Below are 23746 nucleotides of genomic sequence, written 5' to 3' on the forward strand. Positions count from 1 at the left end.
AATTTTCTCCATAAAGAATCACACAAAAGCAGCACTTTGAATCGTATTTTTACGAGAGATGTTCTTGGAAAAAATGACTAAATTTACAAAAACAATCTTAGTGGACTAAGAGGGGGCAGCCCTGTGGTAGATCAACACTTCATGTACATGCTGCCTTGACGGCTGAAAACATGAACATTTTTAGGTCAGTTCTATTGGAGGTCCCAGAGAACACCTGTCAAAATCATTGTAGCTCATCAATGCAAGACAACTGGGATCCTCATGGAAGTATGTTTCACAGACACTTTTTTGAGACACTTTCTGATCCAATGAAGTGGGCAGTGAAAGTGGAATTATGAGTTGGATTTCCAGCAACTGTTACAGTAAATATGGGGAGTAGAGAATGAAATCCTCCATCTTTAGCTCCATTATGTGCATATGTTGTGGTCCAGCCAGAGGCCCCTCTGGTCCTCATTAGGAGGCAGCAGCTGGATGCTGACTGGGACATTCAGAGATGGAGAGGTTAATCTGATGATCCTCAATATGGATACTTAGGCAAAATCATATTTTATGACCAAGCTTTGACGCCAACTAACAGAGGCGTCATCTCTAAGATGCCTCAAGAGATATTAGGGTTGTGGAAGGACCAGCCCTCTCTGGGTTGCTCATATGCAAACAAGCAAACGTGTTCATCTTGTCTAATCAGAAATACAGCAACAATGTTAAATAACATTATGTGATTGTTAAAACTTTGATCAGTGGTTGCAGTTCTTGTCTGTCAGTCATGTTGGGGGACGGACTATTAAAAGGTGGTGCTGCCCATCCCCCAAAATAACTACATCTACTTTTAATACGCTTTTTGACACCGCACTGTAAGTTGTGTTATATTTTATATTACATGACTATTATTAATTATTGTTAATATTACATTACCAAAGTGATATATAGGACAATTTAAAAGCATCGCTTCAAATTTTTTACAGCACATTACAAAATAAATGCTTTTCTCAAAGCCACTGCTAGTGTTCAGGCAGAGGCACATCCACCACCAGTTGAATGTTCTTGCTGCTCCACAAGAATTAAAACTGAACAATTATTGTATATTAAATGACAAAATGCATTTGTATGATATCTTATTTATTTTATTTTCTAAAATGTATTGTTTCCATTAGTTTTGTGATGATTTAATCCCAAAATTGGTAATATTAGAATCGGAAGTTGTAGAAGTAGTACTGTCATGGTAAGTACAACAACAAGTATATTTTGCTATTCTCAAGAGCATTTTGTTATAATTTTGTTGGGGGCTGTAAGGATCACGTCAGTGTTTGCTATCTAGTGTCTACTTTGAGCATTACAGTCAACACAAACATCCAAATACGAACCGGTTAGATGAAACAAAAAAAATTCTAAGAGAGAATTGCTGTTCACGTATGACTATAGCCCTTCAGAGTGAGTTTCATCATGTGAGCTGTGTGATCTATTTGGAAAATGATAGGTGAAGGCCTGCGAATAAAGCAAGCAAATACTCGACTTACACTTTATGTATCCTTTGTCCAGAGAGGGCAATGCTCTCATGATATTCCACAAAAATCAGATGAAAACAGATGTACAAATCTGATTCATACATCTGAAGCTATTCAACCCAAAATCCAGACTACACAAGTCTCACCAGATTTCAACTCAACAAAGCCAATGACAAAATATCATCAACCATCTTTATTTTGGTTATTTTCATGTTCTGCAGAGAAAGGATGCAAGGGATTCATATTTTCCATCTCAAAGATGTCCAATGTCCAACTGATAGTTTTAACAACAGAGGCCAAAGATGTGTAAACTGAGAAGACCCCTGGACCTCACTCATTTCTTGTTTTAAAACATAAAGAGACTTGTCATAATTTGCCACTAGAAATGCATCATTCCTACATTAATTATTTGACATTGGTATATCTATTTGCCTGTTTGGTGATAGTCCAGATGGAGGCTAATCAGAGAGCAATGCTACCTAAAAAAGTAAAAGATTTGCAAACATATATCTTCAGTTAAAAATAGAGTAAATATTAGACATGGGGGAATTGAAAATAGTAGATTATTATTATTATTATTAGATAATTTCAAGAGAACATTGTAAGATACATTCAATACGATTTTATTGATTTTTTGATGATTGGTGCTATAAATCTGAATAAATATTAAAATTGATATATCAATATATCCAGAAGATGGCAGTCATGCATCATCCCGGATGCCGGTTGCTGTAAAATACCAAAGAAGAAGAAGAAATAGAAGCAGCAGCAAAAGAAGACGACGAAGAAGAAGAATGACGAGAATACTAAACGGAAAATAGAGGGGACGAAGTACAGTTTGGTGAACGTTAAATCAACGCTGTTACCTCCAAATATTACCATAGATCATTGCTGCATTATATTTGCTAAGCTATGACAGAGCCGCAGTCAGCGTTGTTACTCAGGAGACAGCTTGCAGGTAATTAAACCCAAGTGTTCACTGATGCGATGGCACTTGAGCTACACTGCCGCTAGCTGTGATTCAGTGAGTCTTCTTCAATCTTCCCCAACAACCCTTCTGGCCCATGACAAATAAACCAGGTTGAGGTTATAGCAGTGGCACACTCCTCTGTTGACAATAAACAGTGTGTCGGGACACTGTGTTCACTTGGAAGCCGCTGTCAGAAGCTACGAGCAGTTAGCCTAATGCTAGCCGTTAGCTGGCTCCACCGACTCGATGTGTTTACATACATTTTATGCGACATAACAAGTGGTGTTTAGCATTTTTAGACATTATGTGATCAACTTGACGTACATTTATTTATTTATGCATACATCTAAGTAATGTTTTATTAGTTGACCCAATTTCCCTTGCTAACCATATTGAATTATTTACATATTGAGCCCCGCTACGTCTGTATGCTAGAGTTAGCCGCTGTCACTGTTGTTAGCTTCAACACGCCAAGCTAACACGCTAACGGGAATCTCGCGTTATCTCGCGTTATTCGAATATTAGCATCTTTACAAAGGCAGTGTTGAACACACGTTGAATGTTTTTGCTTCGTAGCATGTTAATGTTACGTGTAAGGTTTTTATTGAGATTGTGTTTTCCATAAGCAACCTTTTAGGGACATAATGTGCTATTATAGTAATGTAGTTGTTCCAGGTACAGAGAGCACCTGAAGCAATAGTGATTGGTAATTGACCCGGACTTGAATATTTCGAGTGGGAATTGTTTGATGTGAGCTAACCTAGCTAGCCTAATGTAAGGCATTTAAAGTTTCCTTCTTATACATACCTAGTTTTGTTGTAGAGTTTGTTATTGCCCTTTGTTTCAGACATACACTCATAATAGAATCTGAGGTCTGAAGTGTCATTGAAACTCACTTCAGTCTGTACCCAACGCTATGGTGCTATGCAAAGTACCAGGCCTGTTGTAAATGAACAAGCAGAAATGTCGAATACTGGTAGTTATTGTGCCATCATCCATGAGCAATCATAGAGCACATACTGTACCTGTTCCAAGACTTGCCAATGAACAAGTATTAAAACATATCTATAAGTGATTAATCTTCTTCTCAATCTGGATGTGCATCAAAAAACTGAGATAGACGGTTCTACAGTTTTTGGAGAATTCCTAAATCCCGATAATGTATCATTTTCCAAAGTTTCAAATGAAATCAGACTCTTGACCGCTGAGCTATGGCTGTTATTGCTGCTGCAGTGCCAACTATTCTTTCAATCCCCCCAAAGCAGGATCATTTTGAGTTGGTAATGCATGTGGTCTACATTTGATCACAGTTGCTCACGATGTTCAAGGATCATGAGAAATAGGGATTTTTCTCAAAATTACTAGCTTTTATGGGGTCATCGAAAAATGCCAAATTTGATGAAGATTGGGTGAAATGTGAGGAGCGGTGGTGCCTTAAGTGGCAGGAAATCTGTGTTGGGGAATATGGTGAGGGCATTTATTGCATGTGTGTTGGTAAAATTCCTCTATTCCCTAGCTTTCTTGACATCTTTTTATGCAGCACTGATTCATTTTTGTGTTTGGTTACAAAGAATGTTTTTCGCTTATCATTTCTGAGCATTTCCCCCTGACCTATTGTGTGATATTCAACTAAATTTAGTAGAAGTATTTACATGGTAACTATCGGAGGAAAATCATGACATCTTTGGTAGAGGTGCCCAACCCTCAGGTTGTCAAACTCAAAATCAATATAAGTGGTTATAGTTTTTGAGTATGTTATTATTCTATAATTAATAATGCAAGTTGAAAGGATGTGTAAAGTTAGGAGTTGCAAAGTGCTGTATATATCTGGAGAAATGCGTGTGAACCTGTGAGTGAGTATGAGTTGGCTGTGGACCGTTAGGGTTGTGTGTGCTTTCAGCAACATGCTGCTTCTTATTGTACCCCCAGGCAGGCCTCCTAAGACAAGGGGTATGTTGTTTCCTCAGCAGTCTTCAGAAAAGCACAACATCGGTCAACCAACATACTGTAGGTACTATGATACAAGCAAATGGTCGTCTGACTGGGGCATTTGTTTGTATATCTAGAGCTGAACAAAAACCCAGTGGAGGGATTCTCAGCAGGCCTGATCGAGGATAGTGATCTCTACAGATGGGAAGTCCTCATCATCGGTCCTCCAGATACACTGTAGTAAGTCCACCATTTCCTTAATGTGGGATGTAGTTGAAGAGATGTGTTATTACGTTGTGCTAATGTTGTGTAACAACTCTTATTGCTTCTTTTGCTTTGGATGCTTTGAAACGTGAGCAAAATTCACCCATTATGTTGTTTTTTTCTCTTCAATCTTTTTTTGTTCACAGTGAAGGTGGTGTGTTTAAAGCTCATCTGACATTTCCCAAAGACTACCCTCTCAGGCCACCTAAAATGAAATTTATCACAGATATTTGGCACCCTAATGGTAGGTACAGATGTCGTACACTGAATGATATTTGCTTTTGTTCGTAGCAAGACCCGTACGCAGTTCCATTTTAGAGGTGTTTAAGATTATCCCTTTTGTGATATGCCTTAATACCAAGGAATCTACACTCAATTCATTAAATAGAATATAGAATATCAATTTAAAGCTAATCCCATGTTCATTAATTCAATTTCCCTTTTTTAAATGAAAGAAACATTCAGAGCAATACATTCCCCAGAAAGTTCAGTAAGAGTCTAGCGGAGTTAACTTCAAACAGTTATAACAGACTATTGAATAAGGTTTGAATTTTTTAATTTAAGTACTGCTGACAAATGCAGTTTTGTGTAACAATAATAAACTGTAATGCACCATGGTCAGTCATGTTGAATAAAACTTAGTAGTGTTAGGTTTTATATAAATGATATGTCAGTCACTTTTCTTTATAACATGTTAATGTGTTATAGATTATGTGTTATAGAATGTTAACAATCAAATAATTTGTTCCATTTTTAATGTAGTATAAAATCAAAATGGTATGCAGTTTTTTTTAAGTAGTAGGGATTTGTTTTTTAGCTATATAAAGTTGGTCAATTTTTTCAGCGCTTTCTGTGAATAAAAGCATCAAGCAACAACATTGTGCGGAACGTACATATTCAAAACGTAGCCTCTAGTGTACAACATCGAGGCTCCATAGTCCGAAACAAGACAAAAAACTTTATTACTCCTTTCAACCTTGACAAAGGCAGCGCAGAATAGATCCACTTCTTCTGTTTTTATAGACATATACACTGCGTGATGTTTACAAGGGGAAAATTCACTGAGTATTTCGCTAAAAGGATACTCAATAAGATAGCATTCACAAGTATAGGCTTTACAACAGTTTAACTCATTAAGACTGCCAGACGCTGCTCTGGGTCAATAATATCCCAGTAATGGCCCTCTGCTATCTATTTTAATCATTTATTGAAACAGTGATGCAACTGTCACAAATTTGCTTCGCTCCCAGTATGAATTGCTTTGCTCTGAAATATATTTGCTAGCGACTACTTTGCATTTTGGTGTCTTTTATTCGTCACGCCCCCGGTGTGTAAAGGCCTGCAGACTGGGGAGGAATTAGTGCTGATGTGCATTGCTGCTAGACGTAAACACACTGTAGACTCAAGGCTGAAACTGCTGCCACAGATGCCTCTGTTAATATTGATTCAAAAGGGAGGCAGATATTTGTCATAGGCACCGTATATAAACAATATCATTAATCGGGTTGTTAGCTGATGGGCTAAATATTGTATGTTAATGAGTATTAAAAAAATAAACATAATTATACCATGGGAGCAGAAATAGCATTTCCTCCTTCATAAATTGTATTCTGCATGTTTTCTATTTCCAGTTGACAAGAATGGAGATGTCTGTATTTCTATTTTGCACGAGCCTGGGGAGGACAAGTATGGCTATGAGAAACCAGAGGAGCGCTGGCTGCCTATCCACACAGTGGAAACCATCATGATTAGTGTTATCTCTATGCTGGCAGACCCAAATGGTGACTCACCAGCCAATGTGGATGCTGCAGTAAGTTTACTCATTGGATATGATATCTGAAAAAAATTAATGTGCTTTTCTATTCAAAATAAAATAAACAAAATACACATAATTAATTAATAAATTATGATTTTGTATAATTATAGCAAATATAAAAAAATAATGGAGATATGCAGTAAAGACATATCAAAGTGAAGCTACTGAATTGCCCTTTACCTTTTTATCCCCTCTGCAGAAAGAGTGGAGGGAGGACAGACACGGCGCATTCAAAAGGAAAGTTGCCCGTTGTGTACGAAAAAGCCAAGAGACTGCGTTTGAGTGATATTTAGCAAGGATCTAGCTTCATGTTTTCAGGGTAGGTATTCTCAACCTTTTCTAAAACCTTTTGTTCACAAATTACAACTGACTGGCTGTTCTCAAGTGGCTTCCTGTTGCATGATGCATCAGGTAAATTAAAGTAAAACTTTCAAGTAGTTCAAACATAAACACCACTTACTTGCCATGCCAGGTTTCTTAGATACACCAAGCTAAAACTTATACAGTTTAATAGAAACTGTCCTAAATGAACTCCCACCTTTGCGGTGGCTCTAATGTTCAGTTTTAGTTTCAACTGTTTTAGGGAGGTGTTGAGTGAACTTGATCGTCATGTTGGAGGCCGTAGTTTGTGGTGCTGTTGAATTATAAAGCATTATACAGAGAGGATGGCTCTGCTGTTCAGCCTACCCTCAAATAATAGAAAACATTTCTGTATAACTCAGTATAGTTAAACAACACCAGAAACTGCAGGCTCCAAAGAAATGCTACATTTGGATCAATCCCTCTCTGAAAAACTGAACATTGTAACCTTCATAAAGGTAGGATTTATTGCAGGACTGTTGTATTACAATGCGTTAGCTTTAGCAAGGTGTGCCTAATAATTAACAAGAAATTAATTGTTCTAGTATCATGAATTGTTTCACTTAAAGATTTATTTCCAGTGCTTTAAGCATTCTGGCTCTCCAGTGCCATAAACTAACATTGACATTAACTATTACATAACATCGTTTTAATGTTTTTACATAATCAGCTTCACAGTTACAAGCCACAGCTTGTTACCACCCTTTTGCCGCTCCCGTCTCCTAGCAACCAGCTGCGGTTGTCTTAAAAGAGTGTAAAAGAGGTAAAGCTAAGTTAAAAGATTAAAATGGACGAGCTGCTATAAATAGCGCAGCGGCTCTCGGTAGCGTCAGCTGGTTAGTTAATAGCGTTTCGTAAATTAACCGATCATTTTAACATGTGTGATCTGAGTGTGATCTGATCAGGTCCCTTGTTTTTAGTTTTAACACTTGTATCTGTAGATATTCACGTGAGTTAAAACCCAATAATTACATTTTAAATGTGAATTCTCCCGTTGCTGGTCCACTAGTCGCCATGTCATTAAAAAAATAAAAAAACATCACCGGCACGCAATGAATCTTGGGATATGTTGGGCCGTTAAGGATCCATCAGTTGTATCCTCCGAATCTGGGAAAAGTAGGCTGCATTTGTCGGCCGCATTAGAAGGAGTCTTTGAAATGGGACAGCCTCGTCACGGCCGCTGTGACGCAATCGGTCTACAAATACACCCTCCGAAGGATGCAGCTGCTGGATTGGGACACAGCTTATGTCTTCTATCAGAAGTAATAGTCTCCCACTGTCATCTGACCACATGGTGCAATTCAACAGGTGTCAAACTACCTAGATTTAAAGTTACAATATATACAGACTTTAATTTTACCTTTGAATAACACACACACCTCCAGCTGGTGGAACATGCTACAGATCTTTTGCTGCCATTTTGATCATCTAATCATTCATTTAATATTTGTCTCTGTTGTTGGTGTTATGACTTGTGTGATTGGTCGAGACGCTTCCTCACAACTCTTTTCTGTTATTCATCGTGTGCTTCCCCACAGGTCTCCAATTGAAAATCAACATGGCACTGTTTCCAGCACTCTTCCACCCTGTCGCCAGGCTTGCCCTCCTTTTTTTTTTTTTGGCAGGAACAGACTGGCTACTGTAGGCTGCAATACAACATAACAGTGACTACCAAGGCTGACAGAAAAAACGCCAAGCAAGTGCCAATTCAAAAAAGCAAAACAAAAACAAAAAACCAGAGGATGATAAAACATTTTTCAAGTCTATGAACTGCTTCAACATTCAGGAAGATATTGTAAAGACATGTATATAGCACAGACTAAACCGGATAATATATAAGCTCCCTTTCCATCCATCAAGACACTTAGACCAAATGAATAGCGCTGGTTCAGATAGATTTATTTTTCCATTTTCCCTCTCTCAACTCCAGCATGCATTAGTTCTCTTTAGATCGTTTGAACAGGATGTCTTAAATAGAAAGAGGATTGTGGCGCTGTCGGAGGAATATCACCTGTGAAGAGCTGGATTGATTCAAGCGATGAATGACGTGACCGATGAAGGGAATACCGCCATATTAGAAATATGCCGCTGTTCTTGCGGGGTCTTTCACACTCTCAGAACTCATCATATGTGTATGTGACTGACTTTGTTTTTCTTTATCCATTCAAACATCCTGCTCAGTTGAGCCAAGAAAGGCGACAAACCCCTTCATTTTTGTGCATGATAAATTTTGTTTATCTTTTTTTCAAAAGTGCCTCCTAATAAAACGCTTGGCCACTTCACCCTGCATTGAACAAGTGTTAAGACAAAATGTTTAAAAAAGATGGAGAAATTGTGTGCCACCTATGTATGAATTTATTTAATAGCCAGTACACAGGGAATCTGTATAATCCGGGTATTGGTAACAATTTGGTGTAGCAATAACTCCCCTAGTATGAGGTTTACACATATTCATTTTTGATATCCTGATACAATTTGAAGTCGTCCTCTTTTCCGTTATTTTAGCAGCCGCTCTTTTACTTGTCTGTTTTCTCCTCGGTAGGAATTGTTATGCATGCTTTATTGTACTTTTGTTTTCGGTTTGTTGTTTTGCTGAATGTTTCTGGGATTTTGTTTTTGCGAACGAGTGTTTGTGTATACAATATGTGTGCCCATTTTTGTTTGGTTGCTCTTTCCCCTGATCCACAATCTCACGATTATTCTGCTCACTGAACTATTGCAATTTTGCCTAATGTACAGAGACAAAATACTGATGTATATTTTTCATGTTAAGAAAACCCGTCACCTGTAGTGAGTTCTTCTAAAATATGACCTTTTTTTCAATATTTACTGGTGTGTTTAATTCAGGTGTGTTACATATTGGTCATGACAAAGATAACAGAAACCTTTTATGTACACAAATTGGTAATATTGAAAAAACAGCACGTTTATTTTCCCATTACTGAAAATCTAATTTTCACTAAAAAGTGTAGATATTTAGACAACTAATACAACATTTCTTCAGTTTAAACTTTACCACCATCATCTGTTTTCTCAACAAGATCACTCTTCAGATAATTTATTTTGGTATAATGTTCTTTACATGCAGAGTTTACCATTGATTTAGGTGTTTGTGCTCAGATCGAGAGCATTTAGTCTACTTTGCTAGTCAACTGTTTTCATTGACAGATTTCTTGGGTTAGAAAGAAGCCATCCAGTGTTGCTGGGGGCAAGCCTGACAGTCAAATATTTGAATTATCAGAGCTACTGTAACATTATTGTGGGTTATAGGTGCATAGACAGTTCTGCTTGTCCAGTCTTGCTGCTCCACAAGCGCATCACTGTTAACTAGGAAAGTTAGAGAATCTTAAGTGTCTCGCAGACCAAATCACATATTTTGTTGTTCTTTTATTCACTTTTTGATCATTTGAATTGTATTGAGTGCTCCAGATTGGGAAAGAGAGCTTCAACCATGATAATGGTAAAAAAAAAAACACTGAACATGAGTCAGTGAAAATGTGATCAGCATAGATAAATAATTTCCATAGATATATTAATGTTATTTTTTTTAAAACTCAGTGAGCAGATTATTAACTTGATCACCTGTTATCCTGGTCGCTGTTGAGCTTCTGGCATAACACAAATGTACAGTACCTTGTAGTCATGTTCAGCAGGAACACCTGAAGGCAACATGAGCTTGACAACGCCTTTCAGCTCTTATTATTCTTATGTTACAATAAAATCATAGGAGACAAGAGATGACACCTGTGACAGAAGTCAATACATGTCACCCTGTAGTGTAGAAAAGCATCACCGTCATATTGTCAATAAAAGAAAGCTAGCAACGTAATACTAAGAGTGACGGTCATGTGATAAACTGACGTTCTCTGAGGGCCCCTGAACGCAGCACCGTCATATCGCGATAGAGCGCATCATCACGGAGCTAACGCTGAGCAACATGGCGGAAGGTATGAGATTGTTTTTTCTGACTCTCTGGTACACTCCCTGTTTTCACCGTACGCTTGCTGAACTGTTGGACCGAATCAACTAGTGTCTCTGCAGTTTAATGAACCGTGTGTTGACTGTGGGTGAAGTCTGAAGCATCTGGTGTCTCTTAGCTCTGCTAGCTCTCCTTCATGCTGCTAGCTGCTTTATAGCTACGAGCTAGCAGAACCGGACAAGATGTTGGTGGGTTGGACTGCGGAGAAGAATCCTTGTTTAGGCATAATGCTGGTCTGCTTGGTGACAAAAAAGCATTATGTTAACTTACATAATGTGCAGGTAATGTCGGCTTCACGGGTCATCGTTAGCTCAATGCCAGCGTCATGGATGTCATCAAACCCAAACGTTGACGTAAAGCGAGCCTAACTAACGTAAAGGTGATGCTAATGCCTCTTTACCTGATGCTTTATGTTCGAGGAGACATGTTTAGAAACACTATAACGTTCATTTGACTTCTTCTGTGGAGTGGAGGGTAAATAAGGGGACAGGTGACAGGACAGGTGACAGGACAGGTGACTTGTTATCTGCACCACCTGTCAGGAGTGCTGTAGCCAAATGCATCACCTTTATTTGGCCGAGACAAGAGGGAATGTCTGCTGTGTGCTCCTCCTTATCGGAGATCTACTTCACAGAACAAACACTCCCTTCTGTGGGGTTAGGGTTGCTACTAAACACAAGGCATGTCTGTTTGAACATGTTCAATTATTGTTTGCGCATTTGCTTGAAATGCAATAGACAAGGCCCATTTTTATTTTTCCCCCCTGCAATGACTATGTTCTGTTGTGAGTGGCATAGGTAAATTGTTTTCTCATTGTTGTTAAACAGCCAGTGGCTTAGTTTATTGCTTTAAAATGTTTGAAAAAGTATAAGATCATGTGCATAAGTCTTGACAAAATAAAAGAGTACATACAAGTTTTGGTTTGGGTGCATTGTTTTTAAATGTGTATATACAGTTGTCTTAGGGCAAACTGTCCAGCGCTGCAAGTAAAAATGCTCTACCGATGCATAAATGATGCCTGCTAGATCCTGCAGAATAAAGGTGGATTTTAATATATATAGTATAAAAATGTGTCCAGTGGCTGGTCAGTTGGCCCTAAGCTGCTGCTCCTCCATACCACCCTTCCTGTGTTGGGCTAGTCAGGTGGTTTTCACAAAAACACCCCCCTTCTGTTCCTCATGACCAGTAGCTGTGCCAGTAACGATTAACGAGGGAGGACAAAGTAACGTGCCGTCTCAGCATTCTTTCCTCCCTTAAACTTGATTTTAAAGGAAGGAAATGGGCCTCAGTGAAACTCCATGGACTCGTGGCTGAGGCATAAAACTGTGTTGTAACACGAAGCTGTGTAGAAAGTGTTCTTTATCCTAAGGAAAAGGGAGCGGTTTATCCAAACAAAAATATGCTCTTAGAGTGTGTCATAATCTGTTTTCAAGATCTGGAAATGTTCATCTTGTATGTTTTATAACATAGGAAAGTGAAACAAGAAATAGGCCACTAGTATGAAAATGAATAATGTTTCAGGTTCTCAAACCCTTAGTACCGTAGGTGCAAATCCAGAACCATTGTGCTTTGAACCACCCCTTTTACTTTAAGGGGAAACGTGCCTAAAATAGTCCAGGTTAACCTATGTTTTAAGAGGCATCTTTCTAACCTACTTTTTGCATCCCTGCCTCTTCTCTCGTCCTCTGTCTGTCTCCTTTACTTTTATGTCTGACAGAGGAGGTGGCCAAGCTGCAGAAGCACCTGGCCCTGCTCAGGCAGGAGTATGTGAAGATGCAGCAGAAGCTGGCCGACACAGAGAGGCGCTGTGCTGTGCTCGCTGCTCAGGCCTCTGGCCAGGGCTCCTCCAGCCCGGTGGCTGTAGAAACCTTCATCAGCCGTCTGCTGGCCATTGTGGCTGACCTCTATCAGCAGGAACAGTACAGGTGAGGATCGTGGTTGGAGGGAAGGGGTGTTAGTTTTACTTAAGATGTCACGTTTCCAGTGGTCCTACAAATGTCACTATGCAGTTGTGTGTCTGCTGTGGTGTGAGTTGTGTGATTCAACCCGCTGATGCAGTTGATAGGCTTCTCGCATAACATCCAGAAAACACGTTACTGTAGAATATGTTTTGAGTGCTGTTGAGTGTGTTTTATTAGTTTCATTATTACTGAAGACGTAGATTATTTGTGACTTTGTTTCTCAGTAATGAATGATTGTTTTTGCAGTGATCTGAAAGTGAAAGTCGCAGGGGAGAATCTGTGTGCCCATAAGTTTGTGTTGGCTGCTCGCAGTGATGTCTGGAGTCTGGCCAACCTGGCCTCCACCTCTGAGCTGGACCTATCTGGTGAGATACCCTGGTGGGACGTCACTGTGTTAAATGAGTAGCTTAAAGCACAATGAAAATCCAGTAGAGAGGAGATGCATCGATTGATCGGCCACCGATCAAAACTAGCTGGTTGTCAGATGATCATTCATATTCAGTAATCGGCAAATCAGTCTCATATATCTGACTTTTTGCCAAAATTATACACATGTGCCGCATGATGATTAAACGTACGGCACACAGAATAAAGAAGACATAATTCGGGTTGGCAGGTCAGAAAACTGAAATTGGTGCATCTCTAAAATCCAGTTGTTACCCTGTAAGTAAACATACCTGCGGGTAAATAGATGATGATCGAATATTTATTTAGGAATGGATCAGGCAGACTGTCAAAGTCCAGTATTGGACAGAGTTTTGCTCTGAGCAGATATTGACCCTCAGGCCTATTTCCTAGTAAGATAATCAGTTAAGGGTAAATTCATATAAATGTGAGCAAACTGCCTGACAAATGTGAAAAGAAACCTCTAAACAAACGTTGTTTTGTAAAGGCCTTTTTTTAATGTTTATTTGTCCAGAATGATTGCGTATCTAGAGTTACTGAAAATGTAATTTTTTTCCCTGTTCAAATTACATCAGGTTTGCGATAGATCACTGTGTACATTTCTGATGTGGTGACATGTGGTTTTCCAGATTGCAAATCTGAGGTTGCCATGGCAATGTTGCGCTGGGCATACACGGATGAGTTGGAACTCACTGAAGATGATGCCTTTCTTATTGACTTGATGAAGCTGGCCAACCGATTCCAGCTTCAGCTGCTCAGAGAGAGGTCGGCACAAGTCATATATACTGACTTTTAATTTGCTGGCTACAATTAAATCTCAATTGTTTCTAGTGGCAGCAATACTGTTGCACAACCAAAAACGTTTTTGTTTCTGCACTGAGACAGGTGTGAAAAAGGCGTGATGTCCTCGGTGAACGTCAGGAATTGCATTCGTTTCTACCAGACAGCTGAGGAGCTAAATGCCACCACCCTGATGAACTACTGTGGGGAGATCATAGCCAGTCACTGGGTGAGTGTTTGTACGTGGCTGTGTCTGATTCAGGGGGTGTTTGCGTGCATGCGTTGCCATACATGGGTGGGATGGATGATTATTATTATATATTTTTCTCAGCCATGTAATGAAAAGAGCTGATGGCACTGAAAATGATGCGTTACCAGACCATCTTAGTTTGTCTGGATGAAGTGATCATCTACTAACTCAATAGTTTCATCAGTCCCAGCGAATCAAAATATGACTTTTCATTAATCAGTATGCCCCGTCTGAATCACGTTTAACCTACCGTGTTTCTCTGTGGTTAAATCTCGTCATGTTAACTCCTTTCTGACAGTTATGTTTTCCTCACCATGGTGAGCCATCTCATCTTTTACAATACAATAAATCCAGAGAGGCCCGACTCGGCAGTTGTCAAGGTTATCTTTACGACTTCGGCTTAGAAAATGGCTGTTAACTGTCACCAGCCTCTGACACCTCAGTCTTGAGCTCTGATAACTGCACTTCACAGAAGCAAGGAATGAGCTTAACGTTATTTTGGGGGTTTGATTTTAAGAAAACAATGACACTTGTTTGCTTTTCTAATCACAGGCCCATTCTGATGTGTGACACTGACACTTTGTTGCGTTTAATTGCTTGTGTTCTATTAGGATGACCTTAGGAAAGAAGATTTCAGCACCATGAGCGCCCAACTACTGTACAAGATGATCAAGTCTAAAACCGAGTATCCTCTCCACAAAGCCATCAAAGTGGAGCGGGAAGATGTGGTCTTTCTCTATCTCATCGAGATGGACTCAGAGGTCAGCACCCTGCTGATACCTTTTATCGGCTGCACACTAACTAGTGTTTTTTGTCTATGTAATGGTGTAACCATCACGCTGTTAACGGGTTTATTGTTTTGGTTGTGGTCTTGTTTTCAGCTACCTGGCAAGCTGAATGAACTGGACAACAACGGTGACCTGGCACTCGACCTGGCGCTCGCTCGTAAATTGGAAAGTATTGCCACAACTCTGGTTAATAACAAAGCAGATGTGGACATGGTGGACCAGAGTGGCTGGAGCCTCCTGCATAAGGCCATCCAAAGAGGTGTGTGGGAGTCATTACTATTACTACACTCTTTTGGCACCTTTGTGTCTTTCTCGTAGAAATGGTGTCCAAAAAAAACTTTTGGCTTAGCTGCCAAGGTGTTCACTTCAAAATATCTACCATTATTATTCAATAAAGACTTCTTGTACAGACCTGGTAACAGTGTGAACCTTAGATTTTGAAATTGATACTTGAAAGCAGAAATACATCCTTCCTGACTGTTAATCTTTCTTTTTCTTCCTCCAGGGGATGAATTTGCGTCCATCTTTCTGATTCGCCACTCGGCTCAGGTGAATGCAGCCACAGTGGGGGCGGTGGAAACCCCGCTCCACCTGGTCTGTTCTTTCAGCCCCAAGAAACACTCTGTGGAGGTGATGAGCGGCATGGCGCGCATCGCGGAGGCCCTGCTCAAGACTGGAGCCAACCCCAACATGCAGAACAGCAAGGGCAGGTAGGTTTTCTGAACATTATTAGAATGCAAAGGTGGCCGATTACTGTGCAAAGTATGATGGTGCTTCATCTCTATCTTCTGTCGATTTTAGAACTCCGCTGCATGAAGCTGTGGCATCGGGGAATGAGCCGGTGTTCAACCAGCTATTGCAGTGCAAACAGTGAGTAACATACTGCCTTCAAATGGAATAAGAGTTTGTGTCCGCCATGGAGAGTCAACACAAAGCATGCTCTGTGTTCAATTAGTTGAAATCTCAAGACCACCATAGCTTATATAATACCTGATTAGACCTGATTCCTTTTTATTTCCTCTTAGAAAACAAGTTTTCTAGAAAATGAATGTAACATTAAAAAAACACCAGCAAACATGACAACGTGTTCATTTCGAAGATTTTAATTGAAGAATATACAACCACGTTTGAAGGCACAAATATTTAGGATCATGTGACCCCTCATTTAAACCCTGCGTGCAACATGGTGTAATCTGCCCCTCTTTTTAGGCTTGACCTGGAACTGAAGGACCACGAGGGCAGCACAGCTCTGTGGCTGGCCCTGCAGTACATCACCGTGACTTCAGACCCCTCAGTGAACCCGTTTGAGGACGATGCACCAGTAGTGAACGGCACCTCGTTTGACGAGAATAGCTTTGCGGCCCAGCTTATCCAGAGAGGAAGCAATCCTGATGCACCTGACACTACCACAGGTGTTGTTTAGTAACCTCACTTTACAGCAATGTCTAAGAATAAAATCATGCCTGTTAATGTCTTTAAACACATTTTCAACTTCATCTCCCTTCGTTTTATCCCTTGTAGAAAACTGTCTCATGCAGAGAGCGTCTCGGGCAGGCAATGAGGCAGCTGCACTTTTCCTTGCCACTCATGGAGCGAAAGTCAACCATGTCAACAAATGGGTGTGTATGAACATTAGGCCACATAACAGCCAAACAGTTACATAGGTTTGATGAATCACAACTAGTGGGCAGTTAGTTTTAACATTTCTTACCTTTTTAATACAGTGTCCCTAGGCCAATCAGTGTAATTTATCAAATGTCAGAACATGGTGCCAAATTTAATCCTTTACAACTTTAAGAATTCAAAGATTTATTATTGTCATTATACAAAACCCAGATGTAACATTTTCTAGATAGCTGGAGAAAATGACAAATGCAGAATTGATCTTGTCCCTCATTGTTTTCATGGGTAAAAAGAAAAAGTATATAAGGTATTATATCTCTTAGTTCATGTAATACATCAGAGCTGTGGCAAGTTGAATAATGTCTAGCTTGCATGTAACTGCAGTTATTAATAACTACCTAAATCTTTCTTAATCTTGCATCTGCAGACCAGAAAAAGTAATTTATTTTTAAATCACACACACGCAAAGATGAAATTCTTGCCTGTCATGAATAAGGACATTATTTATACTTTTGCCTTCTATTAGGGTGAGAGCCCGCTTCATACCGCGTGCCGGAGTGGCCTGGCCAGCCTGACAGCAGAGCTCCTCCAGCAAGGGGCCAACCCCAACCTGCAGACCCAGAAGGCTCTGCCTGAAGACACCGTTGGGGTGGCTATGCAGAGCCCCCTCCACATGGCCATCGCTCAGAACCACCCAGATGTGGTCTCTGTCATCCTCGAGCAAAAAGGTCAGCACAATGTTAGGGGATTTAACTCACTGCACGTGGCATCACTAATGTTCCTCAACCTCTGAATATGACCCACTTACATTTCCCTTGATGTCTCTATTGCAGCCAATGCACTTCATGCCACCAACAACTTCCAGATCATTCCAGACTTCAATCTTAAAGACTCAATGGACCAGACAGTGCTGGGCTTGGCCCTCTGGACAGGTACGCAGCACTACACCTCCACGGAGAAGTTGTAATGCAGTATGCTTTACCTGGTTACAGGACTGCATGGTGATCTGTTTGTGTGTGTGATTAATTTCATGTCCAATCTATCCCTGTCAGGTATGCACAATATAGCGGCTCAGCTGCTGGGCTCAGGGGCTTCTATCAATGACACTATGTCCAATGGACAAACCCTGCTACACATGGCCATCCAAAGACAGGACAGCAAGAGTTCCCTCTTCCTTCTGGAGCATCAGGCCGACATCAGTGTTAGGTAATGCCTGCGTTATAGTGCAGTTGAAAAGCATTTATGCAGTGTTTTTATCATTCTAATTTTGAGCATTTTATGCTTTTATTTTCCTTTTTTTTTCAGTGACAGAAGTGTGATTACAGGAAATGAATAGGGAGAAATATGGAGAATGACATGTGATTTAAAGGCATAGTTCAGATTACTTTAAGTGTGGTTGTAAGACATTTTTCCATAGTAAGTGCATTACATCCAGTAAATGGAGGTCGCTGCACCCCCCCAGTTTTTTTTGGTGGCTAAAATACGTTTTGCTGCTGCCCCCGTTCACAGCAGTACATTGCCGGTTTGTTTCTATAAACTTGGGATGTGCTGACCAGACTATGGAAGTGACTTGTACGACCCCACGGCAAAAAATCCAAGTTATTCATTCGATTTCCCCTGGTAAGATGCTAACTAGAATGCCCCTATCTTCTTCCATTTCTTCTGTTATTCAAACCAGATTCAGTTACACTTCATAAGTAATGTGCAGGGGTAACATAAAACAAACTAAGATGGGATCCGAAATACATGAGATATGGAGAGAAACATTTATTTAAGATAAAGTGACAGGAAAGGCCCCTTAATTGCACTGCCAGCAAAGACTAATTAATTTCAGGCATTATTAAAACAATGTCACAGTATCCAAATATGCAGTTTAAGGGGGAGAGTTTTAAATTGTTACACTCTTCTTTTCTCTTACATCAATTTTTTTCTCCACTACCAGGACCCAGGACGGACAAACAGCACTACAGTTGGCCATCAGTAACCAGCTGCCACTGGTGGTGGATGCCATTTGCACAAGAGGAGCTGATATGTCTGTGGTGGATGACAAAGGGGACCCTCCATTGTGGCTGGCTCTGGAGAATGGCCTGGAAGATATTGCATCCACGCTGGTGAGACAAATGCATATTCAACCAATTTGAGATGATTGTACCCTCCTAGTTCCTCATTGCTACACTGGTAGGGTTTTAGCTTTTATTCAAGATCAAATGAAACTGAAAAAACATGAAATGAAACCTAAATGAGCCTCAGGCATAGATGCATGTGGTTGTTTACCATGGCAGCAAACATCCTCAGTCTTGTTTCTCAGGTTTACTTGGAATCACAAGTGTTTGATATTGATTGAGTACAATTCCCGTGTGTTAGTAATTTAAGAAAGAACAAAAAAAAAAAGATCCCTTTAGCTTTGTCACAGGCTGCACATATGTTTTATAGATTTCCGGTTGGGAAATTCTAATATTTTCTTGCATTTTTGACTGTTTGGGTCTCGTTTGTTCCACCTAGGTCCGCCATGGCTGTGATGCCACGTCCTGGAGCACAGGGCCCTCTGGCTGCCAGCAGACCCTCCTGCACAGAGCTGTGGATGAGAATAATGAGGTCACTGCGTGCTTCCTCATCCGCAGGTCTGCCAATTTCTTTACCATAAGTGTTTGGGGAAACCTAATCCTAGCTGTGAAGGCACATATTTGCTTAAACTGTGAATCTATTTACAATATTTACCATTATAAGAAAACGTCAGTTTTTAAACTTTGTGTTATTGAGATGGATGTAGCTAACCGTCTTAACTAACTAACTAACTAACTGCCTTGTGTCTGTGCGTGTGTAGTGGTTGTGACGTAAACAGCACCAGAAAGCCAGGCCCTAACGGGGAAGGAGATGAAGAAGCCCGGGACGGACAAACGCCCCTCCACCTGGCAAGCAGCTGGGGACTGGAGGAGGTGGTGCAGTGCCTTCTAGAGTTTGGAGCTAATGTTAATGCACAGGTCAGTCCTGTCACAGCAATGGGTCCATTTTTGTCTGACATCACTTTATATAGTTTTTAATGAGAGGTTACTAAGTGAGTCGTACAAATGCTCTTCTTCTAAGCTTTTAATCCGGCCTCTGTCCTTCTCTGTCAGGATTCAGAGGGCAGGGCTCCCATCCACGCTGCCATTGGCAGCCAGCACAACGTCATCATACAGCTCCTCATATCCCATCCAGATATTCGTCTCAACATACGCGACCGTCAAGGAATGACCCCCTTCGCCTGTGCTATGACGCACAAGAACAATAAGGCAGCAGAGGCCATCCTCAAGAGGGAGCCTGGTGCTGCTGAGCAGGTGACGTTCACACAAATGCACCTGTTCGTCTCACTGTATCACTTTTAAAGATTTTGTACAGTTTAAGTATCAATCTCAAACTCTTGTTTCTGTCCAGGTTGACAACAAAGGACGTAATTTTCTCCATGTGGCTGTGCAAAATTCAGACATCGAAAGTGTCCTGTTCCTTATTAGTGTCCAAGCTAATGTCAACTCCAGGGTTCAGGATGCAGCCAAACTCACCCCTCTCCACCTGGCTGTCCAGGCTGGATCTGAGATCATTGTCCGCAACCTGGTAGGAACCTAAGAATATTTTTGGTCCTCTGAATTTACTATTTTAGCCAAATTTATTTTTATTGAACAATTGGTGCAGATGATAATTGTTTTTATGTTTCTGCTTCCTTCCAGCTGCTTGCCGGAGCCAAAGTAAATGAGGTGACCAAACACAGACAGACAGCACTACATTTGGCTGCCCAGCAGGACCTGGCCACTATTTGTTCTGTGTTGCTGGAGAACGGAGTCGACTTTGCTGCAGAGGATGAGAATGGAAATAATGGTACCTTACATTTTTTTTATTATCATGGTCCATTGATTTCAGCTTTAAAAATACCAGGTGGAGTTCCTGTAGCCTTTGTTGTGTAATTGATTCTTCATTATTATCCCACCCTCCCAGTATTCCAATAATGTTGACAATAGCGTTTTAATCCTTTGTCTGTCCTTCTTGTTGTCTCCTCAGCTTTGCATCTGGCTGTGATGCAGGGCCGCCTTAACAATGTCAGAACCCTTCTCACAGAGTCCAACATTGATGCAGAGGCCTTCAATCTCAGGTACACTCAGTTACTTTCTGGATTGGATGTTTTCTTGGGATCAATGAGATTCAACTTTAAGGTCAATACAGCAGCAGCGTAAAGGCTGCGGCATTCACACCAAATCAGGCGATGAACTGATTATTGCAGGGTTTGAGCAGTGCTGTGGGAGTGTCACTAAAATAGCAATTTGGTGGTCATACGAGAAAATGTCTCTCCGCATCGACTGTTTTGCAGACACATTTGCTTTCAATAGCTAACCAGGGTACGAGGTCTATCAAAAAAGTGGATTTTAAAGTGGTGCCCAATGAAGTTTATTCCAAAAGTTGACCCTGTTTCAACTTTTCGCCACAAGTCGCTGCGTTATTTTTTAGTATCCCCTGCGGTCCCCAACACTGCAGCCTAAACGCACTACCCACATTCAAATGAATGGGAGTACTGGTGTTTTCCCTGCAACACCTGATTTGGTGTAAATGCAGCGTAACACCATGGCATTCAGAAAATTAGCTAGAAACAGAATATTAACAATGTAGAAAGCTTTTATAAACATGACAGATTAAGCTTTTGTAGACTATAAAGCCAACTCACCTGTCTCCTCTTCACTTTATCATGGCTGCTTAGGGGTCAGTCACCAATGCACGTACTTGGCCATTATGGGAAAGAGAATGCTGCTGCCATTTTTGAGCTCTTCTTAGAGTGTATGCCTGAATACCCTCTGGACAAACCCGATAATGAAGGGAACACAGGTACGGAATTTTGCTTAATTAATACTGTTATTAACAGTAGACAAATATCCTACTAATACCTGGGTAATACTTGTGATAGAATGACTGAGACCCGTGTTTCATTTCAGTTCTGCTCCTGGCCTACATGAGAGGAAATGCAAACCTGTGCCGTGCCATAGTGAGGTCTGGGGCTCGACTGGGCATCAATAACAACCAGGGCATCAACATTTTCAACTACCAAGTTGCAACCAAACAGTTGCTCTTCCGCCTTCTAGGTAAATTTAATCATGTCTTCATCTATCAGGCTTTCACCATATTTAAAAAGTGATACAATGTATTTGACCCCCATGATGATTTGTTTAGATATGCTGTCCAAAGAGCCTCCTTGGTGTGATGGGTCCAACTGCTATGAATGTCTTGCCAAGTTTGGTGTTACAACACGGAAACATCACTGGTTAGTAGTATGGCTTCTTTAATAGATGTGAAATAAAGAATACTTTTATATTTCACTTCTGTTTTTAATCTGTGTTAAATTTATAATTAATCCTGTGTCTCCTCCTTGACCCTCAGCCGTCACTGTGGGCGCCTGTTGTGCCACAAGTGCTCTATAAAGGAGATACCCATCATCAAGTTTGACTTGAACAAGCCGGTGAGGGTGTGCGACATCTGCTATGATGTACTAACTCTGGGTGGGGTGTCGTAATGCAGTGGCCTGGATATCCTCCACCCTCTGACACTGGCCATGCCAGGCCCAACTTCGCACAGTTTTTCAGGCACACCAGGCCAAAGGACATCAGTAGCAGGACATACGAGCAAGAGACTCCCGGACAGTCACGGACCATCTCCTTCATACTATTCCAGTCTATGAAAAACTATTAATGTTCTAGGGAGGAATGTTTTAAAGTGAAAGTGAAACATCTTTTTGTTTCTGTTTTGATCAAAGTATCTTAAAGTGGATATAACCAGCTGATGAAGGATGGAGTCAGTTTGTAAATCAGTTTCCTAATACCAATGATGTTTGTAATGATTAGCTCTTATTATGAAAACCAGGACGTTTCAAATCAATGATGTTTAAATCAAGCCCCCCTTTGAAGGGATTTTTTTTTTCTGTTCTCTGTTTGGGATATTTCACCATCTGCAGCCTTTTATGCTATGTGACCTGCCCAAAGACAAAGATTCAATGCTTCAAAATTAAAATCTAGATTTACATGAGAGCTAAACCTGCTGTCAGCCAAGAGCACAGTAAAGGTATAAAATACCCCTAAATCACTAAATCCCCAAGGACTTAACTATCAACATGTTTCACTCTTCTGCCATCCCAATTCTGTGTTGACAGACGAGAAGGATTTAAAGGGAAAGCATCTCAGCTCCTTATTTAAATGGGCATAATTTCCAAATGAGATCTAATCTAGTAAGATCCTGAGTTGTAAAATTGATATTGTCTTACTTGAGTGTTAGAGCTGAAAGATTGCACAACTCGACAAGGATGACATTCCTCATGAAATGTGTTGTTTTTCTCCGTGACTGGTATATAGTCTATCTATAATGTGTAGGCATCAGCCAAATTAAATGGAATGCTTACTTTTTAACATGGCAAGTTGGGAAAATGTGACCTGAGAAAGCAGATTTATTAATAGTAGACTATAAATGTGGTCCACAGGACTAAATTCTCTCAACAATCCTCCTCCTGAGTTACAGAAATGCCTATGCATGCCATTTAATTTGTAGCCTTTACTTCATAACCATACCCCTTTTCAAAATCCGTCACCAAATGATTACATTCCATTTTTTTATCTGCCGCGGGGTCCTCGAAGGAAGTCGTGATCGTTGTCCCCACAATGTTGCCTGAAGTCAAGTTGTTGTCTTGACCCATCACATTTAACGCTTCTTGATTTCTAAGCCTAACAGGTGCACTTTATCAAGATCACATGACATTTCTGATCATTGGGGAGAATGTGGAGTAGAGGGGGATGGCCGAGTAGTGGGGCCTCTTTAAGTATTGTTAAATTGTACAGATAAATGTGTGATATTTTTGACCACTACAACTGTTTTGTACTTAAATGCAGTTTGTGCTTGTCATTGTGACAAACCTAAATCTTGCCTCTGTTAATCTTTTATGCACATTGTTTAATCTTTTATGCACATTATATTGTATCTGTATGCTCAGATATCTAGCCTGTCTCTTCCTGGTGTATCCTTTTAGAGAAAGGGAGGACAACTTTACATAAAGGTCATCAAAAATCAATGCTTTGACTTTTCTTCTTCCTTTCCTCTTTATTGTGAATAAGTTAA

At 40.4% G+C, this 23746-nt stretch overlaps 2 protein-coding genes across 2 annotated transcripts; both read left to right on the top strand.

Annotated features, from left to right (window-relative positions):
* Positions 1 to 2254: 2254 nt before the first annotated feature.
* ube2g1a (ubiquitin-conjugating enzyme E2G 1a (UBC7 homolog, yeast)) lies at positions 2255 to 9801 on the top strand. The gene is made up of 6 exons (XM_054625682.1): positions 2255 to 2460; positions 4539 to 4641; positions 4812 to 4909; positions 6297 to 6475; positions 6681 to 6800; positions 8380 to 9801. The coding sequence occupies exons 1-5, from the start codon at positions 2415 to 2417 to the stop codon at positions 6765 to 6767; spliced, it is 513 nt and encodes a 170-aa protein (XP_054481657.1). The 5' UTR covers positions 2255 to 2414; the 3' UTR covers positions 6768 to 6800; positions 8380 to 9801.
* Positions 9802 to 10485: 684 nt separating this feature from the next.
* Positions 10486 to 23699, top strand: ankfy1 (ankyrin repeat and FYVE domain containing 1). Its single transcript, XM_054626088.1, has 25 exons — positions 10486 to 10788; positions 12538 to 12745; positions 13028 to 13146; positions 13816 to 13951; positions 14072 to 14195; positions 14828 to 14977; positions 15098 to 15263; positions 15510 to 15714; positions 15806 to 15874; positions 16214 to 16416; positions 16526 to 16623; positions 17154 to 17355; positions 17461 to 17559; positions 17680 to 17833; positions 18570 to 18738; positions 19130 to 19248; positions 19452 to 19608; positions 19744 to 19944; positions 20042 to 20218; positions 20332 to 20479; positions 20660 to 20750; positions 21351 to 21475; positions 21583 to 21729; positions 21818 to 21908; positions 22025 to 23699. Exons 1-25 carry the CDS (start codon positions 10779 to 10781, stop codon positions 22155 to 22157), a joined length of 3501 nt encoding a protein of 1166 aa, XP_054482063.1. The 5' UTR covers positions 10486 to 10778; the 3' UTR covers positions 22158 to 23699.
* The last annotated feature ends 47 nt before the right edge of the window (positions 23700 to 23746 follow it).

Source organism: Anoplopoma fimbria, chromosome 24 (genome assembly GCF_027596085.1).
Source record: "Anoplopoma fimbria isolate UVic2021 breed Golden Eagle Sablefish chromosome 24, Afim_UVic_2022, whole genome shotgun sequence".
Taxonomy (NCBI): Eukaryota; Metazoa; Chordata; class Actinopteri; order Perciformes; family Anoplopomatidae; genus Anoplopoma; species Anoplopoma fimbria.

Bases quoted from the DNA above. Each gene is read 5' to 3' on its own strand.
- ube2g1a (XM_054625682.1), top strand. From the start codon at position 2,415: ATGACAGAGCCGCAGTCAGCGTTGTTACTCAGGAGACAGCTTGCAG. The intron at 4,910-6,296 runs GTAGGTACAGAT...TTCTATTTCCAG, and splicing joins AGATATTTGGCACCCTAATG to TTGACAAGAATGGAGATGTC. The intron at 6,476-6,680 runs GTAAGTTTACTC...TCCCCTCTGCAG, and splicing joins CAGCCAATGTGGATGCTGCA to AAAGAGTGGAGGGAGGACAG.
- ankfy1 (XM_054626088.1), top strand. The intron at 13,147-13,815 runs GTGAGATACCCT...GTGGTTTTCCAG, and splicing joins CTCTGAGCTGGACCTATCTG to ATTGCAAATCTGAGGTTGCC. The intron at 16,417-16,525 runs GTGTTGTTTAGT...TATCCCTTGTAG, and splicing joins TGCACCTGACACTACCACAG to AAAACTGTCTCATGCAGAGA.